The 18,152-nt window shown below is 40.3% G+C and overlaps 2 protein-coding genes across 2 annotated transcripts; one reads left to right on the forward strand and one right to left on the reverse strand.

The window, feature by feature from the left end:
• Positions 1-492: 492 nt before the first annotated feature.
• Positions 493-3,882, forward strand: LALBA (lactalbumin alpha). The gene is made up of 4 exons (XM_075553302.1): positions 493-622; positions 2,470-2,628; positions 3,113-3,188; positions 3,825-3,882. Exons 1-4 carry the CDS (start codon positions 493-495, stop codon positions 3,880-3,882), a joined length of 423 nt encoding a protein of 140 aa, XP_075409417.1.
• An 8,007-nt stretch (positions 3,883-11,889) lies between these two features.
• On the reverse strand, positions 11,890-15,169 carry LOC142451054 (olfactory receptor 5BS1-like). The gene is made up of 2 exons (XM_075552989.1): positions 14,397-15,169; positions 11,890-12,052 (listed from the first exon to the last, which is right to left on the reverse strand). The coding sequence occupies exons 1-2, from the start codon at positions 15,167-15,169 to the stop codon at positions 11,890-11,892; spliced, it is 936 nt and encodes a 311-aa protein (XP_075409104.1).
• Between the last annotated feature and the right edge of the window lie 2,983 nt (positions 15,170-18,152).

The following is an 18,152-nucleotide window of genomic DNA, read 5'->3' on the forward strand; positions in this document are numbered from 1 at the left end:
GACAAGTGCTAGACTTGAATTTGAGACCATGATATGCTTATATAACCTCTCTTTCCATATTCTCTATGTCTTTAAGAAGGGGAGTTGGCATCCGTACCCTATTATAGTTTCTGATGGTCACACTTACATTGCCCTGAGGTCTCCCTTGTTCCTGCAGTAGACTGAGTACACCTTGCTTTCTAGAATCAACCTTACAAGAAACAAAGGTACAAACAAAACCAACTGGGAATGGAGATCATGCTTGGAACTCTTTCTGGGGAGAGGGCAATACTTGGTATGGACTAAGGTTTAGGCGAAAGGAAAGGGGACCGGAGTGAGATTACAGAAGGAAGCTGGCAGCCATAGTGCTTCTTTTTTTTGGCATGACCAGTCTCACTTTATCCTCTTCCTGGATGGAGGGCTTGAAGCCAGAACCTCTGAGTCTTTATTAATGGATAAAAGAGGTGAAGTTGAGTGTCACCCCATTTCAGATTCTTGAGGGCAGCCAAAGCTATGCCTTTCTTTCCTCTACTCCTGGTAGGCGTACTGCTTTCTGCTCTCCAGGCCACACAAGTAACAAAATATGAGCTATGTCAGATGTTGAGAGAGCTGGATGGCTATCGATCCATCACTTTGTCAGAATGTGAGTTCCTTTATTTTATTCCATTGCCTATTTGATTCTCTTCTCCATCATTCTTTCCTCTCCCCTTCCTTCCTCCAATTAAAAAAAATTTCCCCCTAAAATTGTGAAGGATTAGGTGAAGGGTTACAGAGTAGATTGGTTTTCCATTCAACATTTTACAATCATTTTGTTTCTTCTCTTTGATTGAAGTCCCCACAATATAACGTCACTTATCCCACTTCCTCTTTGTATTTCCTGTTTCCATTTCTCCATCTTTCCTAACACTCTGAATTTATCCTTGGATAAATTCTGTCCCTTTGACATCAAATGGTTGGTTATCGTATTGTGTGCATACCTCACGAGTATTGCCAGTTCCCCTTTAGACTTGAATCATGTGGGTGAGTTCATTTCCAGACTTGAAGGATTACTAAGGGCCATAGTCTTGGGGGTTACACCACTCTCTGCCAACCAGAAGTCTGGTCTTTTAAAAAAAAGAAATTTGAGTTTGCTTACACATTTCCTGCCTGCTCCCCTTGCACTTTATTCAGGGTCTTCTGATGTGATGAAGAGTGTTTTGTTGTTGGAGCCAAGCACCTTCTAGTTATTGTGGTCTCAGGGTTGTGGTGTCTGATTTTCACATGGTCCATTAGTTTACTTGACTGATGGTTCTCCTGTGTCTTTTATTTTCATTGCTCTTCTTTCTTCCAGACAGGGAGAAACATCGCACCTCAGATGTCTGCTCACCACCTTTTAAGACCCCTGTTTACTACTCACCAAAGTAGAGTATGGAGCATTGTCTTTGTGGACTATGTTAACCCGGACTCTATGGTCCTGTGCCCCAAACTCAGTGACTCATTATCTCAGGTGTCTGCATATGTTTAAGCAGTTTTCATAACTTTGTTCTCTGCATGGATATATTTGCAGCAAAGTTAAATATCCATGTACAACTATCTATCTATCTATCTATCTATCTATCTATCTATCTATCTATCTATCATTATCCTCCTACTCTTCTTTCTACACCAATTCAGCCTGACTATCTGTTCATATAGCTACGTGCAGTTAGCCATTATTGCGTGATTGTACATATAACAGTATTTACCTCTGTTGCCTTTAACTTTTGCATTCCTCCCAGGCTTCCCTGTGTCCATTGGTTTGTTCAATGACCCTCTCATTGGATATTGCCTTCCCTTCACTCAAGTTAACAATTACCTATCCTCTACCGGGTAGCTTACTCTACCTTTCCCTACAACTCCTAAGAAATCTTCTAATATATATATGAATGTGGAAATTTATAATAATCATCTCATGCAATGTTTGTCCCTTTGTGTTGACTGATTTTAATTGGCATAATGTTCTCCAGGTTCGTCCATGTTAGGGAATAGTTCACTGATTCATTGTGTAGTAGTCCACTGTGCATGTGCACCATAGATTGTTTATCCATTTTTCTATTGATGGGCATTTAGGTTGTTTCCTTTATTTTGCTATTATGAATAGTGATGCAATGGACATGTGTGTACACACAGCTACTTGTATTTCTGCATTTATTTCTCTGGGGTATATACCAAGCAGAGAGATCATTGGTTTAGGTGGTATTTCTATTTCTAATCACACTTTTACTTAATTATATAACAGTGATCTATTATATTTTTGCTTCTCTGTTTAGCCATTTATCCAATTGCTTGTCCTATGTTTATCTGCTCCTATTGTCTGATTCTGTTTAGAACTTATCTCATCTCATCAAGTTACTTTGTGGTTGGTCCTCTTTGGAGATCGATCATCAATCCTTTTTCTAACTGGGGACTATGGGTACTCATTTATGTCTAGTCTGAATATTTATATATACCTATTTCCCATATTTTTCTTAGGGATCTGTATCATATTTCATATGAGTGGTTGTGATACACAAACCATAATTAATTACAATGGCAGCACAACATATGGACTCTTCCAGATCAGCAATAAATTTTGGTGCAGGGACAACCAGTTCCCTCAGTCATGGGACATCTGTGACATCTCCTGTGACAGTGAGTACTTGCTTTTGCCTGTTCCTGTTTTCCTGGAGCCTGTCCCCGGGAAATTTTCTTTTCAGTGTCATGCATGTCTCTTGCCTCACTGTCTTGGCTGGATTCCACATCAATGGTGAAACTTGAATGGGTAGTGCTGGGTAAAAAGCTTTTAGGATCTTTCACAATGACCAGATCCCAGACAGTTCCCTGAATTCAGGGATATGCAATCCAAGCTTTTTGGGAGAACTAACCCTGACATGTAAGGCATTTTTAAGTCAAAGCAGTTGATGAAGTTGATGGCCCTTTCAGAGACTTGCCAGTCACACGGAAAGAGTTTCTACCCAGAAGTAAGCTTTGGCCTTCTCATTTAGTAAGAAAATAGGCATAAGGTTTAAGTTCAGAGAAGAGTCAGACCTGCTGGATCTAGGGAAGAAGAAAACGCATCACCTTTCTGTACAACGCTTCTTAGCTCTTTTATTCTTTCCCCTGAAACTCCCGTTAGAGTTCCTGGATGATGACTTAACTGATGACATAAAGTGTGTCAAGAAGATTCTGGAAAGTGAAGGGATTGGCTACTGGTAAATCCCATTTTATTTTTACCCCCCTCTGCCCTCCTCTTCCTTACCCCTTTAGCCCTGGCACCATTCACCTTTTTCTTTCTTTCAGTCTGTCCTTTGTTCTAGAATACAGCCTCCTAAAGAGAATTCATTGAATAGATTTAGGTCTTCCTTTATTCTTTTCTTTTTAACATTTAAATCGTTTTATTGGAGGTGCTTACAGATATTACAACAATCCATAATCAATTATACCAAGCAAACTTGTACATACATTGCCATCGTCATTTCAAAACATCCTCTTTCAACTTGAGGCCTTATTATCAAGATCTTCCTTTCTTAAGTCTCCGTGGAGCTCTTCTTGTCGAGGGACTTTCTTAAGAAAGGGTTCCCTAAAGGAGGGCTGCTATCCGGGCCTCTGTTCACCTGACTTTGAAAGTCTAATTCCACTTGTTTTGTTTTACACCCTAAAGTAATCAAATTTTTATTTGTATCCCTATAATTTGCTTGACGTTGAGTGTGTAGATCTTATCTCTTGTCATCTAGCTGGGAAAGTGTTCCTGTGATTTTCATCTGCACTCTGACTCCAAGTCCTCCAGGTGATAGAGCTGGATGAAAATTTGGGTTAAACACTAATTTTGTCTCCTTTTCTATTGCCAGGCCAGCCTATAAACCTCTCTGCTCGGACAACTTGGAACAGTGGCTCTGCCAGTCATGAGCACCTGCTGCCCTGGCTGCTGTTCTTGGACTTTATCTCAGTGTCCTTCCTTCTACCTCCCCAAAGCAGACTTGTCTCTGAGCCGTGGGCCTTATAGTGCCACCACTGACATTTGAGGATGATTCTCCAGGGACTTAGGACTAGTACACTGCCATTTAGGCCCTTGATCAAGGCCTTTGATGGAACTTTGCCTGCAGAAATGGATTCCACTCAAGATCTGAATAAAAGGTCTGACTTTGAGGGGCTGGCTGTATTTATTTATGAATTTATTTTCTGGAGGCAAAGTGAGTAAACAGAGTGGATGGTGGACACTGGGCTCATATGTCATCAGGCACCTCTTCTCTCTGCTGGAGGGAAAGTTGCTGTAATTATAATAGAAAATGGGGGCTACGTTCAGTAACAATTTGGTTCAACAAACTTTTAATTATCTCTTAATATAATACACAAAAAATGATCTAGGGAATCCAAGTCAGCTAAAAGAGACTCTTCTCTTAAAAATTAGTAGTAAAAACTATTAATAAAATAGTTATTAGACAAGGATGCTTTGTCCTTGAAAGAAGTTAAAAATGTGTCCTGCTCATTTTGAAGAGGAAAGACCGTTTACATTTGGCATGCCGTGGGTGAAAGGGACCACAGAAGGCCTCATGAAAGGGGTGGGTGGGACAAAATGGATGCATAACTAAATGTGGTGAAGAAAGCTGATGGTCCCGACTATCAAAAGATATAGTGTCTGGGGTCTTAAAGGCTTGAAGATAAACAAGCGGCCATGTAGCTGAGAAGCAACAGGTCCACATGGAAGAAGCATACCAGCCTGTGTGATCATGAGGTGTCTATGCAATCAGGTATCAGTCATCTAAGACCCAGAATAAAACCATACCCAAGATGAATGGGGAGTTGGGGTGTCTCATGGAGTGGTGACCCAATGCCCATCTGTAGACAATTGGAAATCCCCTCACAGGGGGTCACAGGGAGGAGATGAGCCCGTCAGGGTGTAGTATAGCACTGATGAAACACACAACTTTCCTCTAGCTCTTTGGTGCTTCCTTCACCCCATTATTATGACCTCAATTTTACGTCACAAATTGGATTAGACCAGAGCATGCACACTGCTACAGATATGAGCCACAACACAGGAAATCCAGGATTGATTAACCCCTCAGGGTCAACAAGAGAGTAGAGATACCAGGAGGATTAGGGGAAGGTGGGTGGGGGGGGCAGGAAGGGGGAATCTATCACAAGGATCAACCTAAAACTCCCTCCTAGGGGGATTAATAACAGAAAAGTGGGTGAGGGGCGACAGAGGACAATGTAAGATATGGAAAAAATAATCTGTAACTTATCAAGGGCTCATGAGGGAGGGTAGGTAGGGGAGGGAGCGGAAGAAATGGGGAGCTGATACCAAGGGCTCAAATGGGAAGAGAATGCTTTGAAAATGATGATGGCGGCATATGTGCAAATGTGCTTGACACATTGGAGGAATGTATGGATTGTGATAAGAGATGTAAGAGCCCCCGATAAAAGTATTAAAAAAGTAAATGTTTAGAAAATAGTTATGGTGACCTATGTACAAATATGTTTGATACAATTGATGATGGATTGTTGTAAAATCTGTAAGAGCTCCCAATAAAGTGATCTTAAAAACAAACAAACAAACAAACAAAATAAAGGGGTAGGTGGCACTTAACACCAGTTTTGAAGGCAGGAGTGGGAAGCAATTCTTGGGTAGGGGCTCCAAGAACTGAAATGAATGAGTTACGCGGGTGGAGAGATTTACCTTTCTCTCAGGTTATACCCTTCACTAAGGAGCTGGGAGAGCTACTATCCTGAAGCCAGATATACAAGAGGGGGATTCTGCAGTTCATTCCACAATTTCCAAGACTTTGAGAACCTTGGTCTTTGGATTGGGACCCTCAACTACATTCCTCCGCCTTGATGCTTTGCTTGTTTTCACAGGGAAGTTTGTGGGGTTTTATTTATTTTAATGATTATGGCATATGGGAAAGCAGAAGAACCAGAATTCTTGTGTCATAAAGTCTATTTCTGAGGGCATCTGTGTGCTTTGTGCTTCGATTTACTCATCAAAAATATGAGCTTTGGTCTAAAGGATTTGCTGAGACCTCTCTCTTTTTCTTTTATTTGGTTTTGTTTTTTAATGTAATTGATAGCCCAGAGGAGATATCACTAGCCTGAAAGACAGAGTCAGTAGTGAAGTGGAAAAGGAATTAAAAAATAGTTTAATTGGTGTATAATTAATATATCATACAGTTCAATAGTTCAATCATATTAAAAGGAGTTGTACAATCATCACCACAATCAGCTTTAGAATTTTTTTCTTCTTTGTACTCATTATTATTAGCTTCCCATTTCCTCCAAACATCTCCTGCCACACCCCCAAGAAACCATTAATCTAGTTACTATATTTATAGATTTATCTATCCTGCATTTCATATATAGAAAAACATATCAACAACAGCAACAAAAAATCCAACAACAATAAAACAAAATTGGGATTAAGAAAAATCCCAATAAAAAGAAAGCAGAAAATATTAAACACTAGAACACATTAAAATTGATCAAAAGTGAGATTAAATGATAAGTTGTTAAAATGTAACCTGACTACATCGGAAACAATCCACTTTCCAATGCACTGTGCATGATAGGACGATTATTCATTTCTCTGGTCTATGGTGAGAGGAGATTCACCACAGGCTTAATCCCTGAGTATTTCCCCTGCATTGAATCAACTTTTAATGAAAATAACTTTGAAATGGGTCAATGGAGAGATCAAATGATGTTACATTTTAACCCAATTATACTTGCTGGGATCAACATTGAAATTCTCTTCATCTGATAACAAAGTTATTCATATCCCTTGACTTTGGTCAGAGGGGTTTCACCAGAGATTCAATCTATGTTTGGACCCTGCAAATGGATTTTGGGCTTCCACTGTCATCCATAGCCTTCTGCAATAGTGTGTTCACAATTTTATCTCTGATACCGTTCCCTTCTTTGGATTTGGATTACATTATTTACAATCCTCAGATCACATAGGCTGGTGCGCTTCATCCATGTGTACTTAGTTGATGCTTTACTTAGTTGACACTGCTTGTTTGAAGACAAGCCTTTAAGACCCCAGATGCTATTCTTTCATATGACTGAGCACCATCTAGTTTCTTCACCACACTTTACTATAGCACCAATATCTTCAGTGATTTCTTCATGAGGGTGAACTGGAAGCAGGGCCATATCATAAGAACGAATTGTTCTGAGATTGGGGCTAGAATTAAATGTAAGCCCCAAATCCATTCATTTATTTATGATTTATGCATGTCTCTGGTTCACTTTAGAGACACTATTATCATTTTATGTTAGAGAACATAAATCATCCCTCTGGGGCATAAGACACTATTGATTAGGTCATTAATTTAGTCTATGGTATAGAATTTAAAACACTGTTGAGAAGGAGATTGTACAAGTATAGGCTGGCTATGAACCTGAATACAATGTGTTATGGACTTATACAGATGAAATCCTTAAGTGGCTGGACACTATTTACATACAAAAAAAGTGTTGGTGATAGGACAAAACTTTCAGTAACACTCAATCACAAATGCCAAGCGACACTTACCAAGTTAATACATGTCATAATAAAGCAAGAAGGGCATTAAAATTCTGGACCATCATTCATTAAACATCCTCAAAGCACAAGATCTGGACCAAAGCCCAATGATCAATAGTTTTATAACCTTATGATAGCAGTCATCTGCTCTGAGTTCTCTTTTAACTCTGATAATTTATCACTCCAAAACTGCAATTTAATTGATCACATCTAAAATTAATTGAGAATTAAATTAACTTATTTCTGCCTTCCATTGCTTCATAAGAGGTCTAATATTGTGAATCACACTCATCCCTCAAAACCACTGGTACTTTAAGTAGACAGACCAGGTTTCCCTCTCTTAAGAACCAGTGGCTCCCAAATGAGGCCTTATACATAGTGAAAATAAGCTCTCATGAAATAGCATGGCATTAGTCATTACAGTTTTGTGAAAATTTAAACACAATTTGATGCTTCTATCAGGGGTGTTGCATGTTGTTCACTTCCTCATTATGAGACAAAAATATTTTCTTCAAGAGAGGTCATGACTGGATGATAATTCCTCCCACTGAACTCACACACATCTGTATCTTACCCATGAGCCTGCCTTCAGCTCTATGCCGGAGGAACCTGAGGATAAGAGATTATTTGTCAAGATGATCTTAGTCTGAGGGGCAGAGGATCAAGAACAGAGAGAGGCCAAATTGCTGGCATAGAAGTTGTTTGACCAATGCAGATACCTTGGCTTTGAGTAGCAGCAGTACAAAGAACTGCTGTTGGTCTGTTTCTAAGGACTGTCTTGGGATCTGAGCTGTAGGTGGGGTGATAGCTGGAATTTCTCAGTTTTCTCCAACTCTTTCCCTCTATGCTTGAAACTACAAGTGGTCCAGGCAAAGATGAGATGTGGGGAGGCTCAGGATAGGAGCAATTCATCCACTGAGTCCTATGTGAGGAGAAGCCAGGACTGCTCTGTTTTATGGATTCTCTTTCTATCCTACCCTAACTTCTGCCTTCTACTTGCCTCTGACTTGTTGCAAAGACAGCAATTTTACATTATAAAATGAAAATGATCATTTTTATACAGTTCTGTTTCTATTCTTTTGTTCTTATTTACCATTATTTTAAATTGAACACTAATTGACAGTCTATAATGTGGTTATACTGTGCTAAGCACTGGGGATACAGAAGCAATTACAGAGAGATTATTTTCCTCTTCGATGATTGGATCTTAGAGTGAGATAACTCACAATATTCCATTTCTTATTACTATGCAAGAGGAAGGCTTCTTTTGATAAATCCATAATTTCTTCCTTCATTCCTTATTTTCTCAACATGATTTTTGAGGATTCATTATTTGCTAGTATTTACATTAGAAGACGGTTCTTAATAATGAAGAAGAGGGAGACACACTTAGTTTATTTCTTTCTAAGTTACTATGGAGTTGTGGATCTTCTGAGGTTGGAACAAAGTCCCACAGTGACCCAGGTGAATCTTTCAATTTTGGTATATGTGCTGCCGAAGCAAGTACCCAAGATGAGTCTTGTAGTGACCAAGTTTGGATTCTCTTAGTGGATTATTTGATCTGCACTTTGTGCAAGTTCATAGACAAAATTGAAAAAGGAGAGAGAATGGCAGAAAGGGAGAACTGGAAAGAAAAAAACAAGAAAAGAACTGGGGTGAAATGCTAAGGATGCACAGCAGAGCAACAAGGGAAACAAATCAATGAAGTCCCTAAAAAGGCCTATAAATAGACTTTGGGGCCAGGCTGTGGCACCCCATCAGACTCGACCAGAAAACACCATAAAGCTCAACAAACATACCTGGACCTATTTAAGGTTTTTCTTTTTAGTTGTTGGCTCATTGTTGTTTTTTTTTGTTCTTTTGCTTTTGCATGTCTATCTAGATAAGATAGGTAGAATAAACAATCCGGAGGAGGGAACAATGGGACCAGTGGTTCCAGATGGGGAGGTGGAGGAAACGAAGGGGGTGCCATCAAACCCAGGAACAAGGGAACAACAAGTGATCTAAATCGATGGTGAGGAGGGCCTAGGATGCCTGGTGGGGCTTGATTAAATGCACTGTAGCCAAGAGGAATTACTGAAACCCTAATGAAGGTCAAAAATGACAATGGGACAAAAGGAAAGTAAAAGGAAATAGAAGAAAGAAGTAGGAGGTAAAGGACATTCATAGAGATCTAAATATAGGCATGTACACATGTAAATATATTTATATATAATGATAGGGAAATAGATATGTGCATTTAATTATATGTTAAGTATTAAGGTAATGGATGAAGGTAATGCATGAACATTGGGCCTTTACTCAAATACTTCCTCAATGCAAGAATACATTGTTCTAATAATATGGCATTCTGTGATGGTTACCTTCCCAACACAATTGCTGAAGACAAAATGGGTGCATAAGCAAGTGTGGTGAAGAAATCTGATGGTGCCTGGCTATTAAAAGATATAGCCTCTGGGGTCTTAAAGGTATGAAGATAAACGAGCAGTCATCTAGCTGAGAAGCAACAAAGTCTACATGGAAGAAGCACACCAGCCTATGTGATCATGAAGTGTCGATGCAACCAGGTATCAGGCATCAAAGACCCAGAACAAAAATTATATTGATGTGAATGAGGGGAAGCATGGAGTGGAGACTCAAAGCCCATCTATAGACAATTGGACAGCCTCTCACAGAAGGGTCACAAGGAAGAGAAGAGCCAGTCAGGTGCAGTATGGTACTGATGAAAACAGGAGGGTAAAGGGAAGGTAGGGGGGACAATTGGGGACTGATCACAATGATTAACATATGACTCCCTCCCAAGGGGACTAACAACAGAAAAGTGGGTGGACGGAGACAGCTGTCGGTGTAAGACACACACACAAAAATAGTTTATAAATTATCAAGGGTTCATGAAGAAGGGAGGGTGGGTGAGGTGGTCAAATGAACTTATACCAAGGGCTCAAGTAGAAAGAAAATGTTTTGAAAATGATGATGGCAACATACATACAGATGTGCTTGACATAATAGATCTATGTATGGATTGTGATAAGAGCTGTAAGAGCCCCCCAAAAATGATTTAAAAAACCTCAAACAAAACAAAAAATCAAAACAAACAAACCCCCTCCCCCTCGAACAAACAAGAAAAGGAGGGATAATCAATAGTTGTAGAAAATGCAACTTAATGGTAAAAAATCAAGCCCAAATTTTTAAACTAAAAGATACATTCTTTAATGATCTTAAGGGTGGGAGGGGAAGAGAGGATTAGTTACTGGCTATACTGTGGATACATGTTAACTAGGGTGAAGGGATCAGCCATATGAATATGTGGAACACATAGAGGGCAGGTTATGAAAACTTCTTAGACTCGACCAAACACCTGAGGGAATGACCTGCTGGACCTGGGAACCCAGAATTATAGTCTCAGGTGACACCAAGGTCAACTGGCAAAGCCATCCATAAAGACAATGTTCTACATTCTACTGCGGAAAGGAGCAGAGGGGTCTAAAAAGCTCAGGGGTGGACCTGTAAGGGGAAATTACTGGTCTCTCCCTATTCAGGAGAAAGGAGAGTGATGAAAATTAAAGGAAAAAAAACCCTCATTAAAACAATTAGTCAAATGGACTAAGGGACCACTTGAATACCAGGCTCCACAACTTTGAGTCCAGAATAACCAGGTTGTGCCTGGTAACCACTACCAAATACCCAGAAAGGGATTATATTAGACAGGTCTTGATAGAGTGGGAAAAAAATATGAAATAAAACTAAAAATCATCTCAAAATGACCAGGGCTATTGTTTGGATAGAGCTGGTAGAACCTCAAGGATTCTGGCTTTACTCATCTTTCAGGCCAGGAAGTGAGCTCACACCTGTGGCTCAATTTTCAGTTAAACAATAGCTCCCAAACGGGAATGATAACACTAGTAAGTCATGCACATCTTAGAATAATCAACCCCCCCTGTTGTCAAAAGGGTATCATCTATTTAGGGACAAAGCTCAGAAGGATTAGGAATGAAGGAGTGGAAACAGGCAACATAGGAAATGGAATAAAATATATTACACTATGGGGATTGCAATCAAGGCATGAAATAAAATGTTTGTGAATTGTTCAATGGAAAATAGGTCTACTCTATGGCCTTTCACTCAATAAACAAGAAAGACTTTTAAAAAAAATTAAAAGAAATGTCCAGTGAGACCTCCCCCCGCCCAAGGTTTTCTTGCGTAGTGACTCTCAGCACCCTCTTGAGTGTCACTGGCTCTGTGGAAATTTACTCAGGGGACACTGGAAACAGAGACATTACGGCTATAGTTTTTGAATAGGGATGGATGCTGAGACAGCGGAATGGTGATATCTCTTCTTGCTTCATCTCCTCAGGACTTTTCTTCCTGGTAAGGCAATGTAACCTGAGCTAGACTGTAGGCCTGAACTTCCTGACCACCATCCTCCTCAGAGCTGCCTTCACTTCTTGGTTCTTCAAGCTGTAGATGAGGGGGTTTAGCATCGGTGTCACCACACTGTACTGCACAGAGACTACTTGCTCCAGGACTGAGCCAGACGATGGAGTCATGTACCTTGAAGGGAAGTGCACAGAGGGGCAAGCCGAGCTCAGGATGACAGCCATGATACTATTGCAGCAGTAGGCCATCCTACTTTGGAGACTCTAATAAGGGGGCCTCCAAACAGAGTCAGTTATCACTGGGGAATGTAGAAATGACCGACCAGTAAGAAGTCGTTATTTCTGCCTTTAAATTGCCTCCAAGCACGAGTGACCTAATGCAGAAAATGATAGAAATAACCCTGGGAAAGTGGAGCAGTGGGTTATGCATTGAGCTACTAACCACATGGCCACCGGTCAGAACACACCGGCGTCTCCGAGGTAGAAAGGCAAGGCTGTCGTCCTCTGTAAAGGTTTAAAGTTTCAGAAACCCTAATAAGCTGTTCTAATCTGCTCCATAGGGTTGCTATGAGTCAGAATTGACTCAATGGTAATGAGTTAGCAGGGTGTTAAAAGTTACACTTTTAGAATAGAACTATCAGTAATTTACTGAATTTCTGTAGAATTTCAATAAGCTGACTTGAGCTACTAACATCAATGTCATCATTTTCAATCCACCAGCTGTTCCAGGGAGGCGGGGTGAAGATGAGCCTGTCTGTTCCTATAAAGATTCGGAAACTAAGGTCTTTGAAAGTGCCTCTGAGTTGGGATCAATTTTATGGCAGTGGATTTTTGCCAATCATACTCTTCAAAGCATCTTTGCATAATAGTTATAATGGTGATATGGAAATTTCCTGCTGCCACCCCATTATACAATAGCACAGAGACATTCTGCCTGATTTTGTGATTATTGTTCATTGTAAAATTATATGATTAGTTTAATGATGATGATATTGTCTTACACATTTTGACTTTGAGAATTATCCTCAGAATGATAGTGCATTATTTTTCAAATGCATAAAAAACCCAATGTTTGCTCTCTCACTTGGTTTGGAAAAAAGATCAATGATCATTTCAACACTGATTAAATGATACTTTTTTTGATCAAATGATAATTGATCAAGACTGAAATAAATGGGAGCTAAAAGTGTGTTATACAAGATAAGACTCTAAAATAATGAGATAAAAAATTTGGCATATTTTGTCAAGTCCCACAGAACACATTTAATAAAGAAGTATTATATACTTGCAATTATGCCATAATCACTGGGAAACATAGAGACTCTCCTAGGAATGGTCCTTGGAGATTTTGGCATTTTTGGTCAAAAAAGGAACTTATGTTACTCTCATTCTTCATGATCAAATCTACTCTTCCTAGCATTTCTATGAAGCAGGTAGAAGCAATCTTATTGTCTTCTAATGACAAATAAGGGAACTGAGACAAAGAGTGATGAAGAGAGTATTTGACTGTGCCTGGGGAACTCTTCTCCCACGAATCTTGAGTCATTTCTTACCAGCCCTTTCCACCTTCTGATGTCCCTCCTAGTCATCTTCCTATGATTGTTATGATATAGTATTGAGACCTTTATCTCCTCTCCACACACACATAGTAACGATTGCTTATAGAAGTGAGAACAATATTGAGTCATTTATGCAAATCCACCTCTATTTCATTAATGGAGAGCATAGACATTAATTATCCACTCTCCTAGTTGGGAAGACTTTTAGGTAGAACTACTTATGGCTGGGGAGAAAGATGAGGCTTTCTACTTCATTATTATTTACAGCCTCAATAACCCACAGGGGCATTCCCACTCTGTCCTGTAGAGTCAGCGTGACTTAGAATTTACTCGATAGCAACAAGTTTGAGTTTATGTTTGAGAGAAGTGTTTCCTCAAAGAACATGAACTTTGAAGTAGGTAGAACTTGGTTCAAATAATGGCTTTGTTACTGACTTGTTGGGGACCTTTGAGAAATTCCTTGAAAATTCTGAATCCCAAGTTTCTTAATTGAAAAAGGGGTTATTATTATACCTTTTGTAGTGTATTGCATACTAAATGAACTTGACTGTGCAAAGCAGCTGGCATATGGTAGTTGCCTAATAAACAGTTATTACAAAAATAAGCATTGGAGACATTATCTTCCAGAGGGAGCTAAAGATGGCATTTCTTTCAAATGGTATGTTTTATGCTTAACACTGAGTAAAAATCTACTAAAGGCACTCTGATTTTCTCTTGAAGTCCAAAATCATTGGTTAAATTTGAGTAGACAAATACAACTGAGGAAGATGATAGAGTTGTTAATGGTCACACAGGTGGTTCATAGTTGAGCCAGGACTAGAATCCAAATGTTCTGAATTCCAGGATAATTGCAGTTGTTTTTAATGCTAGTTTGTAGTCCTTTTAAAAAAAATAAGATCAAGATAACTTTAGGGTAAAAAATACCCCACATTTACATTCATGAAGTGTTGTATGACGTACCTGAAAAATCCTGAGCCATAAAAGATGGTGATCACAAGGAAATGAGAAGAGCAGGTGGAGAAGATCTTGCTCCGACCCTTGGCAGAGTTGATCCCCAGAGCTGTCATGATGATGCGAGTGTAGGACCCCAGCAGTGGGACAAGGGTGGCCACACCCATGACCACCATGCTGGTCAAGATACAGGCAATACTAGTGTAAGGGTCAGAACAGGTCAACAGGAGCATTGGGGGAAGCTCACAGGCAAAACTGCGAACAAGGTTGGGGCCACAGAAGTACTGCTGAGCCAAGAGGAGAGTGTTAATCAGGCTGGCTCCTATTCCTATCAACCAGCACACCCCCACCAGGACAGTACATACAGTTTTATTCATAGCCACAGTATACAGAAGTGGGTGACATACAGCCTGGAACCGATCATACGCCATGACTGAAAGGAGGCTGGCTTCAGTGGCCCCAGAAAATATGACCAAGGAAATTTGGGCAAAACACTCAAGGAAAGATACGGTCTTCCACCTAAAAAGCAGGTTCTCCAGCAGCTTAGGCACAATGGTTGAGGAGTAGAAAGCATCCAGGAAGGAGAGGTGACTCAAGAAGAAATACATGGGGGTGTGGAGGTGGGAATCAGTGTTGATCACCAGTATCATCATCAGGTTCCCTGTGAGGGTCAAAAGGTAAATTACCAGGAAGAGCCCAAAGAGTAGTACCTGGATTTGAGGGTTGTTGGATAGTCCCAGGAGAACAAAGGCAGTGACTGTGGTCACGTTGCTGACTTCCATGTAGGAGCCAAGCTTCCCCTTACCAGAACTGACAGGCACACTCAACTGGGTCCCTCAATGCTTGGAGATGAGGCATCGTAAGTAAAGCTTCATGTCTGACCCAGGCCAGTTTCTGTAGCAGAGACACGGTGTCACATCTCAACAGCCCTTCCTAGTTTAGGACAGCAATCTATTGGCCAAGCTGGAGAAGGTGGGCAGAGAGAGTGGAGAGAGCCAGACCTAGAAAGCAAGAGAAAAGGACAGGGGTTATTGAGACTAAAGTAGGAAAGAAAGGAGTTGGGAATGAACTCCACAACAAAGAAAAGTGATGCTCTCCAGTTCTACATGGAAGTGACCGGAAAGCACAGCATCACAGATGATCAATACACTCTGGTCGGCTCTCTGGTAGATAGACCATGGTGTTCAATGAAGGAGAATTTATCGAGACATTTGATGGGGGTGCAAGGCCCTTTTCTCACCCATATGTCTGTTAGTAAGTCATTTGACCCTCTTATCTCATTGAAGAAATTTGGGCAAAGTAGAGGATCTTAAAGGTATATTTTAACCTAGAAACTCTAAATATGGGGAAATGTGTTTTTTTGGCTATGCCTAATGATAAATAGTTACCCATTCTTCTTTTTTGTGTTAGCACAAGCAGAAGGAGCACGCGAGTCTGCGGTCTATGGAAGTGAGGCAGGAAAGCCCTCATTCTGAAGGTGAGGGGTGTGCACAGTGCAGTCATTCCAAGGTCTTCTCCTCCCAGGGTTTTTGAATCTCTGATGTCAACTGGTTTTATTGTAATCTCAAGACCTAGCATGAGAGTCCATAAACTATCAATCTGGGAAAGCTAGGTGGGTTTAAGGCCTATTCCAGATTGGGAATTCTAAGCTTGGGAGAAATGAGTAGATAATGGATTATTCTCTGGATCGAGCTCAGGAGATTTAGATAAAATCAATTCAGACTTGGAACTCTGCTATGCACCCACACAGATGCTAAAGGCCAGAAAAGGAAGAAGAGAAAAAAGAACACTTGGTAAAATGCACGGATGTAGTGGAAGATAAGGTAGTTATTGCTCCTGGATGGGTAGCCAAAAAGATTATACAGGAGGATCTGATCTCAGTTCATGGTTTGTGTACTTACAGGTTCCCAGAGTGGATCATTTTGGGAAAGGATGCATTTGAATGAGAAAATTGGTCTTCATCTAGTTCCTTGGGCAACAAAAGAAGTCCTCAGGGTGGTTACCTGTATGGCATCCTTTCTAAAGCCGAGGCAAAAGATACAGGTGGGGTTCTGTGGGCTTCCCCTGACTGTCCTTAGTTTAGAAGATGCATGGGTGGAATTGCTGAGGAAGGGAATATTCTTATAGCTTTTCAGTCCAAGGGGAAACTTTCTTTACTCTGCCTTCCAAATAACAATGACCAGAGGGACTTGTTCCCAGCTCTAGACCATGGAGAGTAAGGAAGGCCCCTTGGGAGGCCCTTAAGTGGATGGCCTGTTCTAATATAGAATGAGTTCTCCAGAGCCAACACCTCCTCCCCTCTATCATTCTTATTTTGGTGGTTGCATCATACAGCAAGAATCTTATAGTGGCCCATAATTTCCAAAGATAAAAATAAAAATTCTAATGTTTCTTAGTTCTAAAGCTTGAAATGGCTTTTCTTTTTTCCACCTGTTCTTTATGTTCTCATTTATGACTATAAAACAATAGAAAATATAGATAATAATACAAAGAAGAAAATAAAATGTTATCATCTCATCCTCAAATGAGTTCTGTTTTTATTAATCATTTTGTTGTGGGGCTCTTACACATCTCATGACAATCCATCATTCAATTGTCTTAAGCACACTTGTACATATGTTGCTGTCAACATTTCCAAAATATTTTCTGTCTACTCGAGCCCTTGTTATCATCTCCTCTTCCCATCCTCCCCACCCCCCAGCCTCCCCACCCCCCAGCCTCCCCTCGTGAATCTTTGATCAATTACGGCATATATTATTTTTGTTATTTTGGATCTTACACTGTCAGTTGTCTCTCTTTATCCACATTTCTGTTATTTGTCTCCCTGGAGAGTGGGCTATAGACTAGATCCAAACTTGTGATGGGGCCCCTCTTTCTTCCTCTTATCTCCCCTCCTCCCATTTCTACCATCCCCCTACCTCATGATATCGCTATGCCCACTACTGTTCTGAGGATTTTATATGTCCTGAATTCCATGTATTGAAAGCTCTTATCTGTACCAATGTGTACTCCAGTCTAGCCAGATTTGGAAGGTAGAACTGGGTCATGGTAGTGATGGGGGGAAGCATTCAGGAATGAGAGGAATAATGTGTGTTTCATCAATGCTATACTGTATCCTGGTTGAATTGTCCCTTCCTTGTAACACTTCTGGGGTGGTGTGGGGCTGGTTAATTGTTTATAGATGGGCTTTGGGTCTCCACTCCAACCCCTCTCATTCACATTGATAGAATGGTTTGTTTTGCATCTTTTGATACCTAATACCTGATCCCGTTGACACCGCATGATCACACAGGCTGGTGTGCTTCTTCCATGTGGGCTTATTTGCTTCCTTGCTAGATGGCTACTTGTTTAACTTCAAGCCTCAAGACCCTAGATGCTATATCTTTTGATAGCCAGGCACCATGCACCTTCTTCACCACATTTGTTTATGCACCCATTTGTCTTCAGCAATAGTGTTGGGAAGTGAGTGTCAAACAGTGCCAGGCTATTAGAGCAAAATGTTCTTGTGTTTAGGGAGGTCTTGAGTAGAGGCTCAAAGTCCATCTATCTTAGTATTAAAATATTAATACTAAGATATTAAATCTATCTTAATACTTAACATATAAATATATCTACTTTGGCCTCTATCCCTTTCATTAGAAAAGAATATATTTACATATATACCTGCCTATAGCTATACCTCTATCAATAGCTTTTGTTTCCTACTTCTTTCCTTTCACCTTTCTCTTGTCCCACTATCATGCTCACTCTCCACTCGACTCTCAG

This window comes from Tenrec ecaudatus, chromosome 6 (genome assembly GCF_050624435.1).
Source record: "Tenrec ecaudatus isolate mTenEca1 chromosome 6, mTenEca1.hap1, whole genome shotgun sequence".
NCBI classification, from domain to species: domain Eukaryota; kingdom Metazoa; phylum Chordata; class Mammalia; order Afrosoricida; family Tenrecidae; genus Tenrec; species Tenrec ecaudatus.